Source organism: Neofelis nebulosa, chromosome 10 (assembly GCF_028018385.1).
Source record: "Neofelis nebulosa isolate mNeoNeb1 chromosome 10, mNeoNeb1.pri, whole genome shotgun sequence".
Classification (NCBI taxonomy): Eukaryota; Metazoa; Chordata; class Mammalia; order Carnivora; family Felidae; genus Neofelis; species Neofelis nebulosa.
This window is the reverse complement of record NC_080791.1, coordinates 85,214,529-85,241,911: the sequence shown is the minus strand read 5'-3', so window position 1 is coordinate 85,241,911 and position 27,383 is coordinate 85,214,529. Positions and strand designations below refer to the sequence as shown.

The 27,383-nt window shown below is 39.7% G+C and overlaps 1 protein-coding gene across 2 annotated transcripts in view; it reads left to right on the top strand.

The window, feature by feature from the left end:
• DCDC1 (doublecortin domain containing 1) overlaps nucleotides 1-16,325 on the top strand; it is a 484,783-nt gene extending 468,458 nt beyond the window's left edge. For both annotated transcript variants that reach the window (XM_058688531.1, XM_058688532.1), the window contains 2 exons: nucleotides 2,286-2,395; nucleotides 14,120-16,325. In XM_058688531.1, coding sequence (XP_058544514.1) covers nucleotides 2,286-2,395; nucleotides 14,120-14,188 — 179 coding nt within the window. In that variant the 3' untranslated portion in view covers nucleotides 14,189-16,325. The remainder of the gene's footprint in view (nucleotides 1-2,285; nucleotides 2,396-14,119) is intronic.
• Nucleotides 16,326-27,383: the final 11,058 nt, after the last annotated feature.

The window sequence follows — 27,383 nt, the reverse complement described above, 5'->3', positions numbered from 1 at the left end:
ATACCAATGGAAAAGAATACATATATGTTATTAAACCAATTCTTGCTCTTAATCCTGTTTGCCTGAAGAATTTTTAAAAATTTTTTTCTAATGTTTATTTTTTGAGAGAGAGAGAGACAGAGCATGAGTTGGGGAGGGACCACAGAGAGAGAGGGAGACACAGGATCTGAAGCAGGTAGCACAGAGCCCAACACGAAGCTCAAACTCACGAACTGTGAGATCATGACCTGAGCTGAAGTCGGACACTCAACCGACTAAGCCATCCAGGTGTCCCAGCCTGAGGAATTTAAAGCCCCTTGCAGGGGTTAGCTATACATTAACAAAGGCATAATTTTCAGGAATTCTGAAGAACATGATATCACTTTCAAGGAAATCAAAACATTAGGAAATGAATTACCTAGGATCCCTAAAATAAGTAATACTAGATGATTTCTTTTTAAAGTCACCATAAAATTATTATTATTATATGTAAGGTACACAAACCAAAAACTTTTAAAACAGTTGCAATCATATCTTTACATTTAGCCCAAAACAAAAGTATAGGAATGAAGACTGAAATGCAGGAAGACAAGGATTTATTGGGATGCCTATCACTGTACTGAGGTATTCCACAAATATTCCTCCAGCACCACCCAACATCGAGGAAGAGGTTTCAATCGTATTCTTTGTATGCCCCTGTCCCTATCACTCACTATTACCTCTCACCCCAGCTCTTGGAGACCCCACTATGTGGTTACTTAGAAGAATAATTTGGGGTTCTTGTCATTAGTATTAGCTGATAGCTTTCTGTGTTCGCAAACTGCACAGCCCTGTAAAAGAAATATAAGCCAGGGTTCCTTCCCTGAAATAGCTTTTGATCTAATTAAGTATATGAACACACTTGAAATATTACAGTACACTTGAATAGTAAACAAACGAGTGGTACAGTAGAAGGTACTTTTCCAGTTTCTTCATTGTTTATGCTCAATATTTCATACTCTTGGGATTGTCTTCTGTTACCTGGCCCCTATCCTCCTGGCTTCACTGTGTTCATTGGGCCTTTATGAGAAATAAAGCTAGGGCAACCTGGCCAAACAGGTATCCAAAACACAGAGAGAAATGTAGGGCCCCTTCCCAGAAGCAAGCTTGTTACCCGTAAAAGCTGAAGGAAAGAGAGAAAACAGGAAATGCAAATGTTACTTTCCCTACCAGTTTCTCCATGTTAGTTCTCTGGACCTTTGACAAGGCTATGTAGACAAACATTTTTCTTTTTTGCATCATCAATTATGTATATCCACATAGATCACTATGGTGTGAAAGTTGATTCTTTTCCTCTGGACGTAGGTTCCCATACTTCATCTTCATATTTTCACCTTTATGATGAAGAGATTAGTGGTTTTTCCCAATTGTCTAAGTGTCTCAAAGGGTGATGTATTTTCTAGGAAACCTAACTGATAGCGGAGTTTAATTTAAGTGTTCTTTAGAAACTTATTTTACTATATATAAGTTGCCATTTATTGTTTTTCCTGAAATAATTAAGTTAGAAATAATCATTAAGTAGAATATATTATTAAATACTCAGAATGCTTTAAAAAAAGAAAGAAATGCCACTTGTGTATCTATATCTATATCTATCTCTATATCTATATCTATCTATATCTATATATCTATATATCTCTATATAGGCAGATATACTTATGAACGTACACTTAAACAATCATTACACTCAAAATTTTGCTGTGGCCTACTGGCTTAAGTATATGGTAGAAAATAAGGCAGTCTGGGAGTTTCAAAAAAGTAAACACTCTACAATAACTTATTTTATGTACTATAATATAAAAACATTTATCATGTGAAAGTCATCAAGAATCACACTGGGTTTTTGAAAAATAGATTTGTTTTGGCAAAACAAATCATACGCTGTTAGAATGGTTTCTTTCACACAGACCCCCCCAACGAAAGTAAAAGAGTGTTTTATGCCATTTGTCATCAACTTGGAGCACTGTTCTCACTGCTGTGTTTACTGTCTTTTCAGTGGGTTCAATTTCTAGACCACTCCCAGGTTAGCCTCCAATTCAGGCTTTTTACAAAGCTTGGAAGGAAGCCCTCTCCAGAACTGCCATTCTGTAGAAATCCAGAGAATGTTAGCACGTCTCTGATGTGATAAGCAAGTCAAGTGTGTAATGAGAGAGTCCAGCGTGGGAGTCAAGGATTTCTGAAGGATTTTTGAGTTTTTCATCATCTTGGACTTTTAATTACTTTCTATAAATACATTGACATGTCTCTCAAAATAATCTTTTTAACAGAATTAAAGCAACTGATGGAGATCAGAGCAAATTATGCCAGAATCCGAAGGCAGCAGGGCCCTCAAGCCACAAACATTGTGGTGTCACGATCTGAAAAGCTGCAATTTCTGGTACAGCCACACAGTTCATTTCTATCAGAGCCATCATATTTTGTGCTGTATTTTGCTGGGGTAACATATGTGTATACACTCATATGCTCATATGCTTTCTATGACATAACAATTACTTATCCTTTTTAATTTTGTATAGTATCTTTTAAAAAAGTTGCTACCCTCTACATCTTGCATAGAATGGCATTTGCTGCCTCAAATGTGTTCTTGGAAAGGCAACAAACCTAGACAAAATAATGCCAGTAAAATAACTATCTTAGATGTGTTTTCTCTCAGAAAAAAAAGGGAAACTACTATAATTATTTAAAAATAATTTGGTGGGGTCAAGTAATATTTTATGTGTCTATATATATTGTGTGTGTATTTATATATATAATTTTGTGGGGTCAAGTATTATGTGTGTGTGTGTGTGTGTGTGTGTGTGTGTAATTTGGTAATAAAATAGGTTGTTTGACCATCTAACACTAAATTTGACCCAAACTGACATTTTTCTGGTTCAACCACCTTATTTTCTGTGTTAAAATCCTGCATTTACTGAATAAAAATGAAACGGCCGGTGGCCACTGAACAGCACATGAATCAATGTCTCCTTCTCCAGTTTCCCTTCAGTTTGGCCTGTGGTAGCAAGCAGCAGTCTTTATGGGGCACAGCTACATGTTGTTCACAAAAATGAAGCTGACTATTCCGGACTAAGCTCAGTAACCGAAAGCCGTAGACTGTGTCCTCAGTCCTCAGTCCTCAGAACTTAGAGAAAGGTTGTATGCACTGTTAAAAAGAAAAGTCACATGAGGATTTCTTTTTAAGGCATCAAGGGAGATCCTCAGCAATCTTAAGTAGCAATACTACAGGAAGAGAAAAACTTACCTATTAATTTCTTCCTGTAATGAAGAAGGAATCTCTCTCTCTCTCTCTCTCTCTCTCTCTTTTTTTAATAGCAGTGACAAATCAGAGTTTGGTTTACGGTCCTGGTAGAAAATTTCAAGAGAAATGTTCTTCTCTCTCTTGCTTTGAAAGCCACTCACAGCTCTGTCTGAATATAAATTGCAACCTGGCTAGGTGTGTACAGAAGGGCTCAGCTGGCTCCCTCCTCAATCCACCACTTTAATGTAATGCAGTAGATCATGTCTACTGAAGGGGGCTCTTGGTAATCATTGCAAAAGGCCTAGTATTTACTCCCAGTCTGCAAATCAGTGGGGCTGCATGAATAAATTCCTGCTGCTTCCAACACCACTAAAAGGAGAGCACATTGAGGTGAAATTTCACATGTTACATCCACAGCAATTTGCCCTTTTGCAGACACTGTTGTACGATGTTAGAGATGTGAAGGCATCCCAGAACAGCTTTGTGACACATAGGAAAAAAGATTGCATGTGACCCCCATTTTTCTTTTTCTTTTTTTAACAAGAAAGTCAAAATAAGAAAGGTCAAGGAACATGCTCCAGGTCAGAAAGCGGGACAACAGGATTCTTACCTGCTGGGCTTCTGCTTAGAATGATTGGATCACAATTCCCATAGACACAGAACTTTTCATTTTTTATTTTTTCAAAATTCCTTGAAAACAAAGGCATTTCTCTAGGTGCAAAAGTACCTATCATTTTTCTGCCAAAGAAAAGTTGATTTGCTATGAAAATGGCATGATTTCACCCTGGATCAAATGTGCAAATTCTTGTGAAGTTTTCACTGTTGCATGTGAATACGCCTGAAGCGAAAATTGGCAATATCACACAACGCTCTATCAAGCACCAGGAGACATAAGGCAAAACTCTTTAACTGAACTTTTCTATTACCAGTAAATGGGATTTTAGATGTAATATAACAGTCATCAACACATCACATTTTACCAGCAAGGCAGTGACACTTACTTTGTGGACGATGGCTTGCACAGAGTAGCTTGGCAGTTCATAGCTACTTTTAACGAAGACTGAGAACAGCCCTGCTCTTTCCTTATTATTGACCTTCCTTCTTAGTTGGCCAGAAGGTGGACTGGGGAGCGGTTACTCCACCTCGGCAAGGACTATAGGATAAGACTATTGCAATTCTGTTCAGCCTTCCTAGGCTTTTTTTTTTTTTTTTTTAATTTTTTTTTCCAACGTTTTTAATTTATTTTTGGGACAGAGAGAGACAGAGCATGAACGGGGGAGGGGCAGAGAGAGAGGGAGACACAGAATCGGAAGCAGGCTCCAGGCTCCGAGCCATCAGCCCAGAGCCCGATGCGGGGCTCGAACTCACGGACCGCGAGATCGTGACCTGGCTGAAGTCGGACGCTTAACCGACTGCGCCACCCAGGCGCCCCCTTCCTAGGCTTTTAATAAACCCAGTAATTTCCTTTGGGGACATGTTTATCAAATTTGAATCAGCTTCGTATATATAAGTCACATTTCAATATTTTCCTATCAACTGGAAACCATTTATTATTAAATACTAAAACAACCATCCTCCAATCCATGGCCTTCTCCAGAAATTTATTTCCTGCTGGTTCACAAAACACCCTTAAGGTGATCCAGATGTTAATCAACAGTGTACCAGCATTTGTGATTGTCCTCAGGAAGACTTTTCTGGATATTTTTGCCCCATCCCTAGCTTTTGTTGCCTGATGAAGTGTTGGGGTGAAATTGCATGTTTCTAAGCTAGGTGACTAAAAGTAACATGCCTGAAAGTTTGACAAACATTTTGAGATTAACTGGAAGTGTTTTATAAATAAGAAACATCTATCTGGGTACTTATGTCAGTTTTGCAAAACAGGACACATTAGTAATGATTCAAAATGCAAAGGTCATTTTGTAGAGCAATAACCTGAATTTCCATTTCTCTCTTGATTTTCTTAGTAACTAAATTTTTGTGTGTGTGTGGATTAAGAAAGCAAAGCAAAAAACAACAAAAAGGTAAAGATAAATTTGTTCCCTTTACCAAGGAATCACTTAGAAATTGTAGCTAGTGGCTATTGCTGTGTTTATGAACTAATCTTTAATAATAGCCCAGGTGTGCTGAGTGTCATTGAGATTTGTGATTCACTGAGGCAGCAGCTTTTTTTGTTTTATTTTTTTCTTTCTGGCATCATTTGGAAGAGAGCAATCAAAACCCACAGATCTGTGTTATTCTAGGTCATCACAAATCAGATGCAAATGTCCTCAGTTAAATGGAATTTGGACCCATTGGTGATCCTCAATTGTTTTTATTAAACCAATGGCTCCAGTTCCCTCTTGCCTCTGAGCACATTTCAACCCCTCCTAAGGCTAGGTGGGCAGAAAGAACAGCCGTTTTCTTTTCAATGCAGTGAACTAAAATTCTGCATAAGTGGCACGGCTTGGGCCGCTTGGCCTTAGCAACTGCAAAGAAGGTGGACAAAGACTGCCATTCAGGTTAAGTGCTGATGGGAGCAAATGGCCCAACTGTATAACATGGCTGTGTGGTGGGTGTCTGCTGCCAGCTATAGTATTTTCTAATTCTGTGAGTCTGTAATATAAACTATCAATAGGCTGTCACCCTGTACCATACGTGCAAATAGAAATATATGAGGGGAGAGGAAGTGCTTCTGCCCATGCTGCAGCTGGGTTGGGGGAGGGAGAAAGAAACAAGATGGAAAATTATATTTATATGGCAAGTACAATGGTGATTCTGAATTGGATGTGCAATCACTCATCGTCTGCTGTAGTCCTGTAGATATAAGTTTCAGTCAATCACTGGATCCATTAGGTCCTGGCTTTTCCATCCTAGAAGTTTCGAATGTCACCTGTGTCAGACCAACTGAGATAGCTGGGCAGTCAGACTCTCCATACCACCAGCAGCAGCTGGGTTTAAAAAAAAAATTCCAAAAGGCATAAATGACCCTGCAGACTGTGCTAGACCGGAAAGGAAGAGAGGAGGGAATCTCCCAGAACTTCTAGGGTTGGTGCCCCCAGAAAGATGAGATTTGATTACATCTCTCTCTCTTCATTTCCACTTCTTTCCATTCTTCCTTCCTTTCTTCTTTCTCATTGCCTGTTCTTCTCTCCTCAGTCTTCCCTGCTTTTCTCATCTAAGGGCCCTTGAATTCCATCTTTTATTTTAAAACAATCCTTTCTAGAGCAATTTGTGGATCAGCAGGGATGCTTCCTTAGTATGATTCTCAAAGTTTAATGTGCACAAGAATGACCTGGAGAGCTTGATAAAGCCCAGCGTCAGGCTGATCACAGAGGTTCTTATTCTGTATGCCTGAGGTGGGTCAGGAAGTCTGCACTTAATAGGCCCCAGGGATGGAGAGCAGTTGGCTGACCACACCGGGAGAAACTTGGCCAGGACTTCTGTGTCAGCTGGGCGTGGCTCAAGCCAAGGACCAGTGTCAAGAACACCAGAGGATGAAGGCAAAGAAGCACTTGCTGTGTGAGTGAGGGCTTTAATCTGAATGTCCTCATGTTTTTTTTATCACTACTTCCTTACGAAATAATGGAAATAATCTTGGGTCAAGACTAACCACCCAGAGAGTGTAACCAGGACCCAGACATTAGAGGCAAAACAAGTGAGTCTGAGGTAGTGAAGCTTCCCATGTTAATTAAGCTGCCTTCAGTGCTGATAACATCTTGCTATTTTAAAGGTCGCGGGAATAATGTCAGTGCTATGGTGCACACATCGAGGGGCAGAGTAATTTTGGGGGTGGGGACGAATAGCAAGCCTCTTGAGTTTTCTTCTGCATTTTTGTGTGTACAAAGAGAGAGCACTTTAGAACAAGGATGGGGTCCTATTTGCCGAAATGACCTTTCCCCACTGAAGGAGCTGCTTATTGGTGGGGAGGCCAAACCTCTTTATGTTTGCTCTAAGTCTAGTTAATGCGGAAGGCTGAGCCACTGACATCCCTGGCAGGCTCGTCTAAGAGTGTGAAATTCCACAGGATATTATTTCAGTTCAATAATAAGTGCTCTTAGAAAAACTAATTTTTAAGATAGTTCTCTTGTTCCCTAATTGAAATCCATATAGGCTGGGAGACATTTTCCTTAGAAGACAGAAAATACAAAGAAAATTAGTTTTTCAAAGAGCAAATTCATATATGTATATATATATATATATATATATATATATAGCCAGGCACTCTCTGTTCTGTTCTGGCTGCTGGGCATGCAAAGGTATGGTGCTACTTGGATAGTGCAGAGGCCTAGAATGTTGGATTAATAGGCACAAGGTGAGGTGAGAGGTGTGGGCATGAACCAGATTGTGGACAGCCTTATAAGTCATGTTAAGGAGTTTGGATTTTTCTTTTCTGAGCGCAGTGGGAAGTGATTAAAAGGAAGTTAACATTAAAGATGATTAGACATTGTGTAATAAATTAAGCTTACTTAGGTTACAAATTACAGAGACATACTCAATTTACCTCCAGTGGTGGAGGTTTGTTGGAAGGATTAACAAGGAAGTGAGAGTGCACAGGGAAGCCTGACACACAATCTTCATGGTGGTCTCTGTTCGAGATGCATGGGTGCACCTGGGTGGCTCAGTCCGTTGAGTGTCTGACTCTTGATTTCAAGTCAGGTCATGATCCCAGGGTTGTGGGATCAAGCTCCACATGGGGCTCCATGCTGAGCATGGAGCCCACTTGGAATTTTCTCTCTCTCCCTCCCCTTTCTTGACCCATGTGCACGCTCATGAACACATGCTGTCAAAAAATTAAAATTAAAAAAAAGACGCGTGACCTATCTTTGTCCAAATGGCCACCCAGTAATCTGTCATTCCTGCTCTTGACTTCATTGTTTCTTGGTCTTCTTTCTTCTGCTGTGAATTTTCTACTTCTTTGCAGGCTCTTCTCTACACTGAGATGCTCACTTGCCTGTTCATGGCCTCTGCTGCTTGGAGGCTCCTGTTTCCTGCCTTCTCTTTATATTTCTTTTGGCTCCAGAGCCACTCTACCATCTGAATTACTTTCATTGTGTCTTCTAATGGAAGACTAAACGGCTGGAGGTCAGCCAATAGCTGCCTTTTACTCATTCCTTTAGATTGGGATGTCAGGGATTACATGATACAAAGCACAGCTTGCCTGTTTAAGCAACAGTGTGGGTTGAATTCCTCAGGAAGCTGTGGACATGGCTGGCATTCAGGGCTCCGTGGCATTTTCAGTATCGACCATAGTTCCGCCATTGTTATGCTCCTTTTCTCTCTTCACCACTGAGGGATGAAATTAGCAATGGAATTATCTAGGCTGTCACTATTTCTCTTTAGTCATTGAGAGGCTTTCCTTTGGGTGCCTCCTCAAAATTGGCCTTTGACAGGGTGATCTTTGCTATACAGGCAACACAAACTTGAGGTTGGAATCTGTGACTTCAGTTACAGTATCAGGATGGATACCAGCTGGACTCACAAGTTACACTTCTGAATACAATCAAGTCTGTTTGAGGAAGTGGATCTTGCCAGGATACCCTGGCACCCAAAACTCAAGGCACTTGGGCATCCAGGCAATTTTTCCAAATCAATTCAGAATGCCAAACCCTTATCAGACCTTGCCTTGCCTCTTGTTTCATGAAATCATTTTGATAGGCTGAATTCCACTGTGGATTTTAATTTTTATTATGATTTCTCTCCCTCTCTCCACTCTGCAAGGCGAACCTGGCTAGCAACTTTCTCAGTGTTGAAATGTGAGTTCTGCTTAGTGGGCTTGACAGGGGTCTGCTGTGTTTGAGTCATAAATCCTTGTTGTGCTCCAGGACACCCATGGAGTAGTATTATCTGCTAGATAATGCCTAGTTCCCATGAAAAAGTTGATATGGGCCAAACTCTATATGGAGCTAAAGCTGTGTATTTAAGAGGCTTTGGAGAGAGGAGCTCTCACCAGCCATGAGGCAGAAGGCAGCAGCTGCACGTAACAGTACTCCAGGACCCTGCACTCCAGGTCTTTGCTCAGGAAATGAATGACTCAACAACAAAGGACAATTTTCATTACACCAATTTCCAAGTGTTGTTATGAAGGGAAAAGGGATTCATTTGTGGGATTTTTAAGTCTTTCGAAGTTGCTTACTTACATTATTTTACTTTAGGCCACTGCGTTGCTCACATGGATAATCCTGATGATTTTTTAACCAGTCATTGTACAGCCCCAGCCTTCCTCCTCTCCAATTCTTTTTTTTTTAAGTTTATTTATTTATTTTGAGAGCAAAAGAGAGAGAGAGAGAGAGAGAGAGAGAAAGAGAGAGAATCCCAAGCAGACTCCACACTGTCAGTGCAGAGCCTGATGTGGGGTTTGAGCTTATGAACCTTGAGATCATAGCCTGAGCTGAAATCAAGAGTTGGATGCTTAACTGACTGAGCCACCTAGGCAACCCCCTCCTCTCCAATTCTTTATCCATGTCATAGACAGAATGATCTTTCGAAAATGAAAATCATATCATGTTACTCTCTTGCTTAAAACCTTAAAATTTCCACCCGCCACCCCCCCCCAACCCTAATCATGAAAGTAAAGAGCACACTCCTCCCCAAGGTACTCATTGCTCTTGGGAATATTATGTCCAACTCGCCCTGCAGCCTCTGTTTTCTCACTCTTTGCTCACGGAGATCTGCACCCGACTCCTAAACATTCCCTCATTTGCCCCCAAATTATGTCTTTCCTCTTACTTCCATACCTTTGTCCATTCTCCTCCTACAGCTTTTTTGGGGAATCATTCTTTATCACTCCCCACACCCATCTCTATTAGAAACTTCCTTCCATGTGCTCCCTCTGCCCCCTTTGCTTATCACTTATTACTGTTGATGTATTTTTTCTCTCACTGGTTTCTAAGCTCCTTGAAAGTAAGCCAGGCTTGTTCACATCTGTGTTCCCAGAGACTGAATATCTCCTGCTATACAGCAGGCATTAAAGAATATTTGTTGAATGAATGTAAGATTTAGAGTAATCGATTGGTTAAAAACCTGCTTTTTAAAAAAAAAAATCTTAAAGTTTATTTCTTTTTGAGAGAGAGACAGCATGTGAGTGGGGGAGGGGCAGAGAGAGAGAAGGAGACACAGAATCTGAAGCAGGCTCTAGTCTCTGCACTGTCAGCACAGAGCCCAACGTGGGGCTCGAACTCCTGAACCATGAGATCATGACATGAGCCGAAGTTAGACGCTTAACCAACTGAGCCATCCAGACGCCCCAAAAACATGATTTTTAATACACACATTGAAGCGGAATTTGACTTTTTGTAGAACTTTCTCCTCATATGCACTGCTTTGGACTGAGTGCCCCCCGCAAAGTTCATGAGTTGAAATCCCGTGCCCCAATATGATGGTATTAGGAGGTAATTAGGAGCAGATGAAGTCATAAGGAGGGAGCCCTCATGAATGGAATTTGTGCCCGTATAAAAGTCATAGAAGAGTTTCCTTCATCTGCTCTGCTCTCTGTCCTATGAGGATAAAATGAGAAGTCAGTAGTCTACAACCCAGAAGAGGGCTCTCACCAGAATGTGACCATGCTGGCACTCTGATCTCACACATCCTGGCTCCAGACATGTGAGAAATAAATTTCTATTGTTTATAAGCCTATGATACTTAGTTGTAGCAGCCTGAGCCAAGACATGCATTGCCACATCAATCCATAAAATATCACATAAACTTCTTATAAAGCAAATCTTGTACTTGTTGATAAGACAGTATAGCTTGACTCAATTTCCTTCATCTTAAGACAAACCAAAGCAAGGTTGATCATCATCCCTTCTTTGCCAGCCGTAACTTTCAAAACGCTCCTAAAGTCTGGTGGAATAGAAAACACTCTTCTGTCATCAGTGCCCAAATGCATCCTTAACTGCTCGGCTGCCTTTGCCACAGGCAGACTGACTTGGAAGAGAAGACCCGTCACCCCCTTTCACAAGTGTGATGATTTGTGGCTGAGAAGGGAGAGCCTGCTCTCTGAACCACATGCCCCCTGGTGCAGGCAGGCTAAGGAAAGATGAATGGCATTATAAGACAGACATCTGAATGTTTCGTATTAAATTAGTCCCATAGAGCGCCTAGAATTCTCATTCCATAAATCACAAAGTAAAGTAAACTCACTCCCAGGTTAGATTGCTGTGACTTTGGCCTGTGGTGTCATAGATAATCTGAGAATAGTTAAACATTTGTCTGAAATAGTAATAATTTCCAGCATATTTACTCAGTGACATAGAAGTGACCCAGACTGATCTCTGTTGCCAGAAACAGCATGTAAATGGGAGTCAGCCAACTTAGGAGATTTCCAAACAAGGGTCACTGCTCCTCACCTCCTCTGCTTGCTCTGAAACAGCCATGGGCTCCCTCAGGGGCTGCTAGGTGCTGGGGCTGAGATGAGCAAACTTCGTTTCCTCCAGAGTAGGTACTAAAAAGCACCGACGGGTCCCCACCCCTTTACTAAATGGCAGTTGCAGCACCATTTTGAAATCTACGTTCACCTTGTTTGGTCTAAGCATGATTGAGCTAGGAAAGACCTTGATTCCACTAAAGACACATTTCTCTTCAATGGCAAAGGTTTACTCTGAGAATATTTTACATAGCCTTGGATCGATTCTGGTCCTTCCATTCCTGGGCTAACACTGTGATTACTGGGAACATAATAGAATGGAAAGAACATTAGACCATTCAATTCCATGCTAACTGGCCGAAGGCCCATCTGAACTGCTGCTTCCTCTTCTATAAAACGAGGAAAGTAGACTCTTGTATCTCTACAGTTCCACTCAGCTTTTAAAGTCTGATTCTGATTCCGTAGTGAGATACAACAAGAGTTATAACAGCTAGAATTCTAGCTGACCCAGGAAACCTATCCATCTCCTCGATAAGGCTTGTTACAGGTGTTCACTAGAACCTGCATCCAGATCATCGTCACCTTCAGAAGCCCAATCCAGATTTCACTAGAGCAACAGAGGAGGCCACGGCACAGCTTAGTGGTGGCCAAGGACTGGAGATGGTTCCTTCTGGGGAAAGATTTTTGGACTTGGTATCAAAGGTCTGAATTGAGTCTTGCCTCCTGCACGGTTGGACAAGTCTTTTGGTATACAGATCAATAAGATCATAAATGTTGAAGGGGAAGGGTACTAATGCTCGTAGAATGTCTATACATGCCAGGTGCCATGTTGGTACACTGTTGTCATCTGTTTAACTCCATACTCATGACCACTCTTGGAAGTAGATATTTTCTCTACTTCTACTTTTGAATTATACAAATGAGGAAGCTGAGCTTATGAGAGACGAAATACCTTGCCCAAAGCAGGTGGGGGTGGAGTAGGTGATATAGGTGATGGGAATTAAGGAGTGCACTTGTGATGAGCACTGGTGATGTATGGAATTGTTGAATCACTATATTGTACACCCGAAACTAATATAACATTGTATGTTAACTATATTTGAATTAAAATTTTAAAATAATGATAATAATAAATAACAAAAAAGCCACCAGCCAATAAGTGGCAGAACTGGGATTTGGACCTGGATTTGCCTAACCTCAAAACCTGTAGAAATTGCAGGTTACTGGCATTAGTAATTATGAAACTGAGTTCACTGGATGCCTTCAATGAGTAATTCTGTGGTTTAGTCACTGCCTGTTTGGGAGATTTCCCTGATGGCAACTAAGTTAGGCAAAGTAAGCTACACTTGGATGCCTGACTCAAGGTAGGTGGGGCACTGCCATATGCATGGGAGCGGCCCTCACCTACTCTTCAGGACATAGCAAATCATCTCGGGTCTCACCTCTCTACCCCAATGGCTGTATTCACTTATGTATTAGTTGCTAAGGCTGCTGTAGCAAAGTACCACAAGTTAGGTGATTTAAACAACAGAAATTTATTGTCTCACAGTTTTAGAAGCTAGAAGTCCAAGATCAAGTTGGCAGCAGGTTTGGTTCCTTCTCTAGAGTACAAGGGAATGATCTGTTCCATACCTCTGTCCCAGCAGCTGGTGGTTTCCAAGAAATCTTAGGTGTTCCTTGCGTAGAATCATCACCCCAATCTCTGCCTTCCTGTTTACATGACATTCTCCCTGTGTGCCTATCCTTGTCCAAATGTCCCCCTTTTATAAAGACACCAGTCTTATTGGGTTAGGGGCCCACCCTACTCCAGTATGACCTCATCTTAACTAATTACATCTGCAAAGACCCTATTTCCAAATAAGAACACATTCTGGGATACTGAGGGCTAGGATTTTGATATATGAATTTTTTTTGGAGGGGGGGACACAATTCAACCCATATCAGTCAGAAACAAATGTCCCACCCCTCACCCACACAAGCACTTCCTCTGAGCTCAAGTGCTCTACCATTAAAGACCACAGCATTCTTTCTTGATGGCATGTCTCTCTCCCTTTTATGTCTTTCTTGTTTCTTACTAACACTGAAGTCTGATATTAATGGAAAAACCATTAAAAAAAAACTATTATCCTATGAGGTAAAGTGAATGCACTCAACTGTAAAAGGAAGACTTATCGATCAATTTCAGTTACACCTTGCTTGTCTGACACTTTGCAGCTAAGGAATGTGTTTTTATTGCCTGGCCAGATAGTTCAGATTTCCGGTCAGTCTTAGTAAAGACCCCTTTTTATAACATTGATAAAATTTTATCACAGAGCTATGAAAACAAAATTAGATTTCATAACTCACATCAGGCCTTGAAGGGAATGCCTCTATAAATTTTACAAACCTTATCAAGTTTTAATGCACCTATTCTGATAAATATTTTCAAAATAGCAACTTCTACTGAACTTCATATATATGTGTATGTATAAATAAGTTTATGTGTGCATTCATGCATTCTCTCTCTTTTTTCTGTCTTATAGGAAAGAAAACTTCCTTCACCTACCTGTAATCAGAAGACTGACAGAAAGACCAATTACTCAGATTGCTGAAGACTCAAATTTAGGAAAATCCCCTTTTATAAAAGAAATCTGTGTGGTTCATTTAAAAATTTAGTCCTAAAATTTATCTTTTAAAATAACTTGATTTCTCATAGACTGATTTTGAAAAATTACCAACACTGATAAATCAGCTACAAGCTATCTATAAATTAATAAGAAGACATATAATCAAAGGCAGCATTAGCCATAGAGACTTCATATTCCAGTGAAATCTTGCATATATTGTCTAGTTTTTCCAGTCTGTGGAGTGGCCTGTTGGAAAAAGTTGCATATATATTGAGCACATATTTTGTCTCCCCAACTGGACGGCAAGTGCCTGGAGGGCAGGGACCCTTGTTTTTATTGACTTGGGACAGGGCTGTACCCATAAGGGCTCAGTGATAATGCCCAGCAGTCCCACTGCCAGAGCAACATAATGGGCAGTTGAGATTCAGCTCTCTTCCACTCTTGTGCTAGACCACAAACTGAAATTACAACAGAACAGTGGGAACAGAGGATCTGCTTTATAGATTTTCATTTCAGTCAGCTGTTCAGGAGCTACATGCTCAGAGTCAAATTAAATCGAGTTATAGTTGAATAGTCCTTTCTGCTCTTCAGAGACAAGAAACGCTTCTCAAAATTGTGCAAATGAAATAAATGTGATTGTGTAAACTAGGCATCTTATATTCTTAAAACATTATCTTTAATGATTATACATTTTGGTTTAAGATGCCAAGTTTGAAAAAAAATCTAAAAATGAAGTGAAATTACTTCTATATGAATTGACAATGTTTAAAACCTCAACAGACTTTGTAAAGGAATTCTCAAACTGTTTTGATTCATATGCTACCTTAGAGAATCTTGAAAAACCATAAACTTACAAAGTGCACATACAAAAAAAAAAGCTTTTTTTTTTTTTCATATAATTTCACAGAGTTCACAGACCAACCTGAAGAACATCTGTAAAGAACTTCTGATATAAGGGAAGATATTTCTTTTTAAAAAAATTTTTTAATGTTTATTTTTGAGAGAGAGAGAGAGAGAGAGATAGAGCGTGAGTGGGGAGGGACAGGGAGAGGGAGACAGAATCCAAAGCAAGGAGGTGTCAGCATAGAGCTGGATGCAGGGCTTGAACTCACAAACCATGAAATCATGACCTGAGCCGAAGTCGGATGCTTAACTGACTGAGCCACCCAGGTGCCCCAGGGAAGATATTTCTGATTTCCATAATTTATAATGTTTAGGGGACCTAGGATCTATACCTCTCAACGGAAGATTTCAAAATATATGTCAGATGAAACAGATTCTAAGCTTCACTGTGGTAATGTTCTCTTGTTATATTCAAAAACAATAAACCACGAAGATTTTTTATCATCTCTGAGTATGAATTTTGCATCTATGAATCTTAAATGGGAAAAGGGAAGGAAATATAAACTTCAAACAGTGTTGTTAATTTGGGGCATTCCTTGGAGAAAACACTTATTACCTGGAAGAAAAAAAGCTAATTAAGTCGACATTTCTTACAATCTCAAAACCATTTTACTTGCTACTCTTATAGGCAGAAGGGAATACATGCTGTTTCTCTTTTGTCTGTCAGGAGAATAATAGGGAACGCTGACAGGCCCAGCAGCCAGCAGCCCCAATAGTGGAGACTCCGCAGAGGAGTGGCCTTGAATGTCTGGAGCCTGCCTGGAAATCACTGCTCCCTGGCTGCAGAGAAACAGAGCACCCTGGATTGGAACTTCCAGCTGTCTGTACTTTTAATGCACTTGTGCAGAAGAGAGTGATGTTTCCAAAGATGCAGATAACTTTCTGATCGTTTTATTCCGAGGCGTCATGACTATACTTCAGTTGATCATGTCAAAACTAACTGTACTCTGTCAGAAATGATGTTAAAATGCCTTTTAATTCTCTTTGAGATATTTGTTTAGAAGCCACCTTAATATTGTTGCATTTTTATATGAAAAATCTATTGGATTATGATTTAATGTCTCTGTCCTTGGCTAGAGTTCTCAGATTAGAAAGGGACTGGATTTAGGAGCCCAAGATGCCTCCAGAGCTGCTCTGTCTGTTCTCTGCTTTGTTCCCAGAGCCCAGCACGGTGCCTGGAACACAGTAGGTGCTCATTAAATCTTTGTTAAATATCAAATGAGAAGCCGTGTTTCAACCCTGGCTGTGCTTCTTACCACCCATGGGACATATCTTTTTTCTCAACTGTGAAATGAGAATACTAACCTTTCCTTCAACCCACCAAAAGTTGTTTTTAGCATCAGATGAGATAAAGCATGGAAAAATCATTTTTCCTAAAGAAAAGAATAATCTTCAAATTAGGCATATGATCTCATGTAGATATAAAAGAAGTTATGTACCATTGTACTATTATAGAGGAAAGAAAGGAGATTACAGACTTAGAATTCAAATTCAGGTATTATTATTTTATAGAATTTTAATGGTGAAATGAAGAAGGCGAGTGTTCAGATGCTAGAAACGAGAAACCAACACGCCCTGGGCCCTAATGCATCAAAATTATGAGCTTTCTTTAATTCATGTGCACAACCCAAGATAGCTCAGAGCTGCCTGGTAGCCAGTAGGGAAGGGGTTACATGACATCTATGTAAGTTGGGGAGAAGGGACCCTCTGATCCTCAATAGAGAAGGGGGAAGCAGATCCTTCAGTTGAAAGTTAGCAAAATTATTTTAAAGCGGTGGTAATCACATACTTTTATATGATTGTGGTTCACTCGAGAATTTAAGAATCAATGAATACCCCAAATCTAGAGGAAATTTATATCATTTGTTCAGGTAACATATGGAATTTCTGGGATCTGCTAGCACTGTTTTTGGGCTGCAGCTATATTGCTGAATGAGAAAGAGTCTTAGCTCTCATGGACTTTACTGGCCTAGTGAAGGCACACAGTCAAAAAAAAGGGAGACAAAAAATAGGTAAGATAACAACTAGTGATAGGTGTTACGAAGGAAAGAACACTGGTTTTATAGGGATAGGAAGTAGCTAGACAAATTGATATTTAAATGCATATAGTTGTCAAAACATATTTGTTATGGGAATGAATAAGTGAATGGTGATATAAAAATATCACAGGCAGAGGATAATAACTGTAATTTGCTACTTTAGGAAGCACTCTTTTAAATAGTTTGGGGAAGAGAGCAGTAGACTTGGAGTTAGTAAACAAGGAATCATCTCAGCTATACTCATCAAGCTGTGTGATCTTGGGAAATTCACCTAGCCTCTCTGTGTCCTGAATATAAACTAGAAAATATTATCTGATTCAACAGAAGACTCTCAAATTTTAGGTATGCTGGCTTCTGACAGAGGCAAAGTGTAACAAATTTTGAGATGTGTTCTGAAATGTTATTGAATTTATCTCTCAGGGCCTCAGGAAATTGCCATCACCTCCACCATCACCACCAGGGTTGTCAGGAGGGAAAGTGTTGCCCAGTAGGCAGGAGCACAGGTGCTAGAGGCAATAAATGTTAGGTAGGAAGCTACCTTCTACATATCAGACACTATGTTGGTTCTTTACATTCATTAACCTGTTTAGTCCTCAACAAGTATTATTAGCTCCATTTTGTAGATCTGGAAACTGAGACACTAATGTTAGGTAAACTGCCTGGAGTCTTACAGCTAAGAAAGGGCAGAGTGAATCCTCACACTAAAAGCCAGGACACTAAATCTCTATACTAACCATTGTCCATTCATTCATTCTAGAAGTATTTATTTATTGAGCACCCATTATGTACTAAGTATTTGTTTGATCAATGTCAGTTGGGCATGAAACAGATAACCCTCCTTTGTGTCAAGAGAAAACAAAATACACAGGAAAGAGAGAAAAAAAAGAAGTGAATACAAAGTATATCCTACTATTCCTTTGATTGAACTTAGGAGATGCACATACTTTTTGCTACCACTCTCTGAGCTTCTGGAATCTGTCTGTCTGCTCTCTGTTTGAACTTGGGTAAATATAAAGCTTATATTTTCCTCTGTTCCCTGAGCTTACAGAATCCCAAAGCATTTGGTTTAGATTAAATCCGTTGACCGAAGCATTATAATTTGACTTCAACATAGATGATCCCATCACCCGTCGCCTTATCTAACCTAACTGCTTATTACAGTAACAGAGTACCCTAGTCTGGGGGCAGGGGCAGGCCTGGGGGAGAAGGTCACTCAGGTCTAGCAGCCACATGTACACAGCAGGATGGTATCCTTTTAGAATCAAGAGGGGTGGATTCATAAAACTCAATCAGGAGCATGTGTGCGTTTATACAAGCCCCCCCCTTTTTTTTTGCCTGAATCTAAATTATAGAGATTTTAATAGCTCCAGTAATTAGACAAGTATGCAGTCAACCCCATTATGTTCCTGTGTAATATCACACTCCCTAGGGCCCACCTTCCCTGCTTGCTGGGCTCCCTGCATGGGCCCCCTTCCCCGTTATTTTCTACCATAGGGAAGCAGTTTTCTTTTCAAAGAGCTCACTGTTCACATTGTTTTTGTTCCCTCAATCCGGAGGTTGGATTTGCTTTCTCAGGAGTTTTGCCATTGCATTGCCCAGTTGAGTGGAAAAGGTCTGGTGGGTCATTTGCATTCCCCACAGTGCCTAGTATATGTGCTAGGCTGCACAGTGGATGCCAGGCACTTAGCACGGTGATTGGCGTAGGGTAGACACTTCAAAATCGTTTATAACCGAGTCTGTTTAAAAATCTCTTCATGGTTCAATTATTGACCTTAAAGAAAGCAGAACAAAATGCCTAGATTCACTATCTTAAATCATGGACTCTTGTAAAAAACAAAAAACAAAAAACTGCCATTCTCGCTTCCTGATTGCCTCTCGTTATTGTCTGTCTTCTGTTTTGTAACTTTCTATTAGCCATAGTAATATTTCACTTCATCAGCATAGATAATCTTCCTGCAGGTGCTGAGGGCTACATCTTGGATTTTTCTTATTGTTATTTCCTCTAGCACTACAAAACAAAAATCTTTTGGTTATTTGAAATTAAGGACAAATGTGCTGTATTACTAAAATAATGCAATTTACCTAATCAGGAGATTGACTTCTTTCATCTATATACACACATTTTCTTAGAGGCTGTCAGGAAGCAGTTTTTATTATCTCTTTTTTTTTCCATGGAGATATTCCCAAAGAAAGGTGTCTGGAATTTTGTATCCTGAGATCACCTTTCCTATTCAGTCCCACCCTCCTTTCCCTCAAAAGAAAGAAAAACCTAAATTAACCATTGTTCCTTCACAAGGATCTGAAAGTTGTCCCCTGAAAGCAATTCTAGAAGTCGATGAAGTTGGCCTTCAAACTACCTAGAAAAGGGAAAAAAAAAAAGTAGCATAAAATCGAATGTTTAAGTCACTCTTGAAATTGAATTCCTTGTAATTGGCAAACTGATAGTCTTTTTTCTCTCTAGGGTAGGTATCGGACAGACAGAAACAGTGACGGGGGCAGCGGGAGGAGACTTGAAAGCCAGAGATGTTTTCTTAAGCCTCTGTCTCAAATCTTTTCTACAGAGACAGATAAAAGGATAATGAGCTGAGGTATTTTTAAAGGATTCTCACAATTTACAACTCAAATAAATCTAGTTTTAAAATATGGTGTTTTTAGGCTCTAATGACTGCAAATGTTAAACTAAATATTTTGCTTAAACAAGTAAAGACAGAGCGGGTATATGAGCAAATTAGAATGCACGAAAGCTGCCTCTGCCGTGGCAGCTTCCTCTAGAAGAGAATGGCTAATTCATACACAACATATTCTTGTCACTCCTTCGGGAGGAAAGCGGCCCTGGGAGGAGCCCAACCGTTCAGCATTTTGCTTCTGGTCAGGATTGATTCCAGATGTGGGAGGTAAATGCTAGAAAGGGTTTGGAAAATGGAGTGGAAATGAAAAATCCCGCAGGCCATTTGAGTGTTGATGACAGATGAGGTAGGTATTTTCAGGTAACTAATGAACTTGCTGGGAACTTGGAGAGTGCTCAGTCCAGTAGATATTTAACAGGCAGGAAAGACCCAGCTGAGATATCATGGCTGCCTCATGCACCAAGAGTGGAGGGAAACATGGAGTTCTGATGGTAACTCGTAGACACCAAAAGCTGAGACATGGCTATTCTGTAAATGAGCTGAATTTAAGCCTTTTCCTAAAGCTAGTTCATAATCTGTAAATAGATGGGTTTTCGCAACTTCCCATTATTTGATTTATCACGACTATTTCATTATTCGAAGAAATATTGAACAAGTATACCTATATCCCTAGGTATAAGTCAGTAAGGCAGAATAGCAGAGTGATTATAAACACAAGGTTTTTTTTTTAAGTTTTTTTACTTATTTTGAGAGAGAGAAAGAGAATGCAAGCAGGGAGGGGGCAGAGAGAGAGAGACTGAATCCCGATCAGGCTTCATGCTGTCAGTGCACAGCCTGTCGTGGGGCTCAAACTCATGAACTGTGAGATCATGACTTAAGCTGATATCAAGAGTCGGATGCTTAACCAACTGAGCCATCCAGGCACTCCATCCAAGGCGTTACCTTAAGGTAACCTACCCTTGGGTTTAAATATTGGCTCTGACACTTTTTAACTTGATCTTGGGAAAGTTATTCTAAGCCTCAGTTTCCTTATTGTTAAAATAAGTATGATATTATTACTTATTTTTAAAGCGTTGTTGTAAGAATTAAATGAGGTAATGTATATAAACCACTTAGCCTAATATTCAATTAATGCTCAACAAATGTAAACCAACATAATGATTATTGTTATTCTAGGAATGGTGTTTGGACCAGCAGGTGATGCATAAACCCAGCATGGAAAGACTGTAATATGTAGCAATGGAGGTTTTGACTCACAAGCATTTCATATCATTAATAGATGTTTGCGATTTTAAACTTTAATACTAGTATTTCAGTTCGAATTCTTGGGTGCATGTAACACAAATTTACTATTGATTTAAGCAACCAGGAGATCACTAGAAAGGTAACAAGAGGATCATAGGATTGAAGGAGTGGTAGAGGACAAGCTTTGGAAATAGAATATCCAAGAAACAGAAGGCCAAAAGCAGAGTGGAGATCAACCCCTGGATCGACCCCCTGGATGGACCCAGGGCAGCCAGGCAGTTGAATGACTTCCTGTCATTCTCTTTGGTCTCAAGTCACGAGCCCCAAATTCCAGGTCTGAAGAGAAGAGACCATGCCTATTTGGCGAATCTCAGTTTACATGCCCAGTCTCTGGCTGTACGAGAGTCAGTGAGAGGAATCTATAGAAGATCAGTCCCTGAAATTACACTCCTACCCTAACCAGACACGAGGGCAATTTGGATGTTATAAAAGAAGGAAAATGTATGCTGGTAGCCAAAACCCATTAATGTCCATCCTTAATGTACTATAATGCATTCCACAGGATTTTCACTTTGTTTTAAGCCACATGCTCTTACATATAATGATATAACAATCATGTTGTTTCAGGCACATTCCCAGGTTCTAAGGGCTGAAGAAGATTTAAAAGTGCTCACCAGTGTCTGCACTGAGTGAATCTGCATGGGAAAGCAATACCCAGGCTCTGCCTCCAACCTCTCTTTCTCTAAGATTTGCCAAATAGATTGCTGAACAGGTGATAATGCTCTGAGAAGAGACCAATCTACACACACACACACACACACACACACACACAGAAAAGGCCAGAAAGTTAAAGCTCCGATCACCACATGCATTGTGCAGAGTATCCACTGCAGGGAAGGCAGTGGGAACTGAAATTTATTCCTCACACCTCAGCTAAGAGGAACAGGCTCCTTCTTACAATTTTTATGAAGACACTGCCATTTTCACTATCCCCTGCAACAGTAGTATTGCAGCAGCCCAGAGTGGATACCATTGGATTCCACTTTATAATTTGCACAGAAGTGTTTTAGGGGCCAGCGGTGGCCATCACAAAATCCCACACCACCCAGGAGGAAGGGAGAAAAGGAAGGAAACAGGGATGGCTGCCTCCCTCCATCTCTTACCTTTATCACTTCTTATTTTTCTCTTCTTCTTTCTCCTAGAATGAGACAATCTCAGGATTGAAGGAGATTTGGACAAACACCTAATCCAGAGAACCACTTAGGGTTTGAAATGTAGTCCTTTTCCTCACAGCCAATATCCATGACAACTGGTCATCCAGATTTAAGTATCTCCACGGACAGGAAATTTACCTCCTTCTCAGACAGCGCATTCTAAGGAAAATTCTTTCTTATATTGAACTGAAATATATAAACTTTCAACTTCCATTCACTCCAATTAGTTCTGTGTCTAGGGCTACAAGGGACAAGCATAACCCTTCTTCCACATGACAGGATTTCCAATAGTTGAAGTTCAATGTAATGCTCCCCTATTTGTAACTTTCTCAAACAGATCTTGGGAAATGACTTCATGATACAGCTGATCAAAACTGCTTTGAATTCTCTCTTACTTACCAAATCATAGCCCTCTTATGATATGTCATCCAGAACTGAATGCAGTAGTCAAGCATTATCCAAATGAAGTCACTCATAGAGCTAAATATTAATGATTATAAAACTCATAATAATAATAACTGAGCTAAATTTATAACTCAGCATATGCCAGGCATTGTGATAAGCACTTTACTTAAAAGATTTAACTTATATAATATATAACTTAATATTTAACTTATATAATATTTAACTTTACAACAGCTCTTTCAAGGGTTCTGTTATTATCCCCTTTTAGAGACGAAGAAACAGGTTCTGAGAGGTTAAGTCACTCACCCAAAACCCCCATCACTAAGTGGTAGTAATGCGAGTGTGCCTGAGGCCAGAACTCATGCTCTATCCACTTCACTATACTTCTCAACGTAGCTAAACACTCTTACTTTTTGGCCATTCCTTCTGACTTGTTCTTATCTAGATTTCACCAATCTTTAACAATGTGTTGGACAACCGCAACACCAGGGCTCTCATTACTAGTCCATTCCACTTGCATCATGCATACATTCACAAACATCTCTGTTAGAGATTATACTGCCAGATCCTAAGACTAAGAGTATATCAAAAATTAGGGAAGACTGGGTGAGAGTGGGAAGTATCACACTTCCACTAACTCTTTTTTTTACTCAAATCATCATGTTGCTTAGATTTAGATTTCTGGAGAGTTCTGATGTTGTTTTCCAGGGAAAGGTTTGGGGAGCCAAGGGAGGGTTGATGGTAATTACTGCTTCAACCAAGGTGATAGTAGAGCAGGAAGTTCAACTCAGCCCCCTAACTTCTCCCCCTCTGCTCACATAATCCTGGGGAATTATCTGAATTAGGGTGTGCACTGAATTTTCAATTTGGCAGATGGTGGTTCTTCTATTGTCCCAAGTTCTTTTAACTCCTTGATGTCTGGGCCTTATGGAAATGATTGGGGCACTTCATGAAAGGTGAACAACGCTCAGCCAACCCCACGTGAGAACGAATAATTCTCCCAAAGCCCCATGGTAGCAAGATGGTAAGATTTATCTGATCTTTATTCAAAGGAAAGCTCAAACCACTTTAACAAGTTTATTGCCAAAGATGTAACGATTCCCCTACCAGTCCTGGAATTCTGGAAAGTCAGTGATCTCAAGTTATCTTAGCAGAGTTTTCGTTGGCCTTTAGTACCAGAACAATCAATTCTGTTAGTACCAGAACAATCAATTCTGTTAAGATTGCGCCAAAGAAAATATGGGTGAACATAATCCTACCTGTAAAATTAAGTGGCAAAATCCATAATGTTCTGAAGTTGTATCTCTCTGCTTCCTTCATTTTTGCTCATTATTCTATTTCAGTCCCTAGCTTAGTGCTCAGCACATAGTAGATAGTCAATAAACCTTATCTGAACATCAGCCCTCACTGAACACAGAGGTGCATTAAAGATGCCTAATCCTGTAAGAGGTTGTAAAACATAATGCATCGTTAAAATTGTTATCTGCTTTGAGTTCTGAAGTCTGTTTTTTTTCTATTTGCTCCAAATCTTAATCATCTTGGAAAAAACAGGCTACTTTTATTTCACATCAGCTTCTCTTTCCACTACCACCAATGATAGCTCAAAACCAATCCCTTTGATGCAGATATTTTCTGGTATTCTCCTTTTAAATCTTACTTGACAGAATGTTTAAAGGGAATTCCAAATTTGGTCTGTTTTAAGTTGAATGTATGCTGAATATATAATGTTACATTTTTTAATTTAAAGATTTCACTAGCTAGGAAGATTTGTCACCCATTGTCACTCAGACCTCAATTTCTACGAGGGAGATGCTAGATCGTAACTCATGAAGTATTAGTTTTACTTTTTGTGTGCAACGTCGTCCACTAGGTGGCATCTCAACACACAGAAAGCTGGATGTGTGCATTGGCGATGAGTCCCCTACACTGTTTTAAAAATAGGTTTTAATGTTTTCACTCTTATGTGAATCCTGAGAAACTTAACAGAAGATCATGGGGGAGGGGAAGGGGAAAAAAAAGTTACAGAGGGGGAAGGAGGCAAACCATAAGAGACTCCTAAAAACTGAGAATAAACTGAGAGTTGATGGGGGGTGGGAGGGAGGGGAAAGTAGGTGATGGGAATTGAGGAGGGCACCTGTTGGGATGAGCACTGGGTGTTGTATGGAATCCAATTTATTAAAAAAGTAGGTTTTATATGTAAATGACGAATCACTGGGTTCTACTGCTGAAACCAATACTACACTATATGTTAACTGCCTTGAATTTAAATAAATAAATTTTAAGAACATAAATTAAGATAAAAAATAAAAGAGCAACAAAAATAACTTTTAAATTGCAATGAACTCTATCATTGTAATACTATCGAAACTCTCAGCATTTGTGAACTGGAAGATTTGGTGGTAAAGTAACTATGTTTCTGTATTAGATGAGAGATCTAATACCAATCAGATTAGAATTCCACTGCTCTTCCTGTGGAGGACGGCTCTGAAATTGCATCCAAGGATGGAAAAGTTGTTATGGAGGCATTCCTCTCAGGTAACTCCCATTGCTGTGAGGTGTGATTAAAAAGATAGATACACCAGCAGCAAATGTGACATGAAAGGCATCTAGGTAAACAATTAACAGACTACCTGGTGTCATCTAGGCCAGATTTACAAACACAATAAGGCCCTCCTCTAGCATTTGGCATTTCTGGGCTCAGGAAACACCCCTTTGGATGAAGGAGCATGATCCCTCCTCTGGTGGTGGTGCCTCAGTGAATGTGCATCTCCCAGTGGTGGACACTTACCCTATTTGGATAACTAGCCATTTGGCCAAGAGGACATTTTAAAGCCTTCTGTCATCTTTCAAACTTAATGGGAGTCCCTTTAATAGCCATATGCTTTATGAAGTAAAATTCCATTTTCATCTAAAAATATTCAGTTCTTTGAAAATTTTCTCGAAGTTTCTAGTCTCGAATTTATAGTCTTTCTTGACTTCTTGGTCGTGGGCAAGTTGCTTCTCCCACATGCTCCCATAGCACCCTGCATTTCTTCTGTCTTTGCCCCCCCTACACAGGACGACAACAGCCAGTTCCCCCTCCATATTATAAGCTCAGTGAGGACAGAGAACCTGACCTGTCTACCACTGGGTTTGAATCCAGAGGGTGCACAACATTGCCTAGTACTAAATATATATATATATATATATATATATATATATATATATATATATATGTATACATATATTTGCTGAATAAATAAGAAAAAAGAATGCATTGACTTCTAAACTAAAAGACTTGACATGTTTGCAAACACTCTATAACATACAATTCAAAGTGACTCCTCCTTTCCCTGTATTCCCACAGATTTCAATCTGTATTATGGTAATGATTCTGGCCTCTTGCTTTAAATCACCACTAGGAGCAAATAGCATCTAAAAGCTGCCATCCAGAAATTACTCTTGGCTATTCAGGCAAAATCGAATGCATTCAACTAAGTTAACATTTTTTGACCACCAGTAGATATGAGGAACCAAACTTCACATGAAACATTTGGTATTCCACTCTCAACAAGGTATCCTTATCAATATATGTCCTCATTTTTCTTTAATTAGATACAGATGGGTACACAGGAAACAGTAAACATTGTACAACAAACCAGCATTCATACTACAGCAGAAGTTTTTCATAATTTTTGTCACAAAAGACAACCTTACAAACAGGACCAAAGCTTTGACTGCTTCTGGCAAGAACATTTTATAAATGAGTCTTTGTAGCCAAGCTCATAAGCTTAGGCTCTGGCATAGTACGAACTGAAGTGGAATTCACTACTTCCTGCCTTGAAACCTTGAGTGTTTCACTTACCATCTCATGAATCTATATTTTTAAATATATCATCTAACTTATAGGGTTGTTGGGAGGATTAAATGAAATGATGTATAAAAACTCTTAGCATAGTGGCTGGCCCATAGCAAGAGATCAATAAACATTACCTATTATTATTACTACTATTATTATTATTATTATTAATCTAAATGGCTTTTCTTAGAAGCCCTCAGTAGTCAGTGACAGCCGAAATGAATATTCCATAGGTTTCCTCATATATCTTTAGGTTCTGTCCATTAAATTCTGACATTGCAGCTGTAAATAATTATAAATGAGCCCCAGGTGTACCTCAACTTCATGTATTTAAAACAGGAACCAAAGAGTGATGATCCACCTCCCTTTTCCTTTTTGGACTAAATTTCCCTCTCTCTTATTTCTAAGATTAGGTGTCTAGGCACTGCTCTCCCCCTACTCCCTTTTATCTATTCATCCATCTGTCCATTCAATAGGCATTTATTACTGAGTACTAGGTATTGTTCATGCATGGATTCTACCTCAGAAATTTACGGTCTAGAGGGAAAGATAAGACTTGCACACACACATAGATGTAAGAGGAGTTAGAGAGTGCTAAGGGTCAGAAGGGATGGACGCAACACAGTGGAATTCAGAAGAAGTGGAGAATCACTGCTATTTCAGCAAACATACTATGTGCCCGTATAGATGGATGCTAGTGCACATACAAGAAAAATGAAAGCTACTCTTATTGTGCTTAAGGAATCTGAAGACCTGGAGAAAGAGAAAGCTAAAGCATGAGTTATTTCAGGTTATATTTCAGCATTAGTACCCTCAATAGACCTTCAGTTGAAGAAAGAAATATCCCAAAGGTATCTGTAAAGAAACAAACAGAATAAAATAAAGCAAACTCTGGAACCCTCCTGCCTG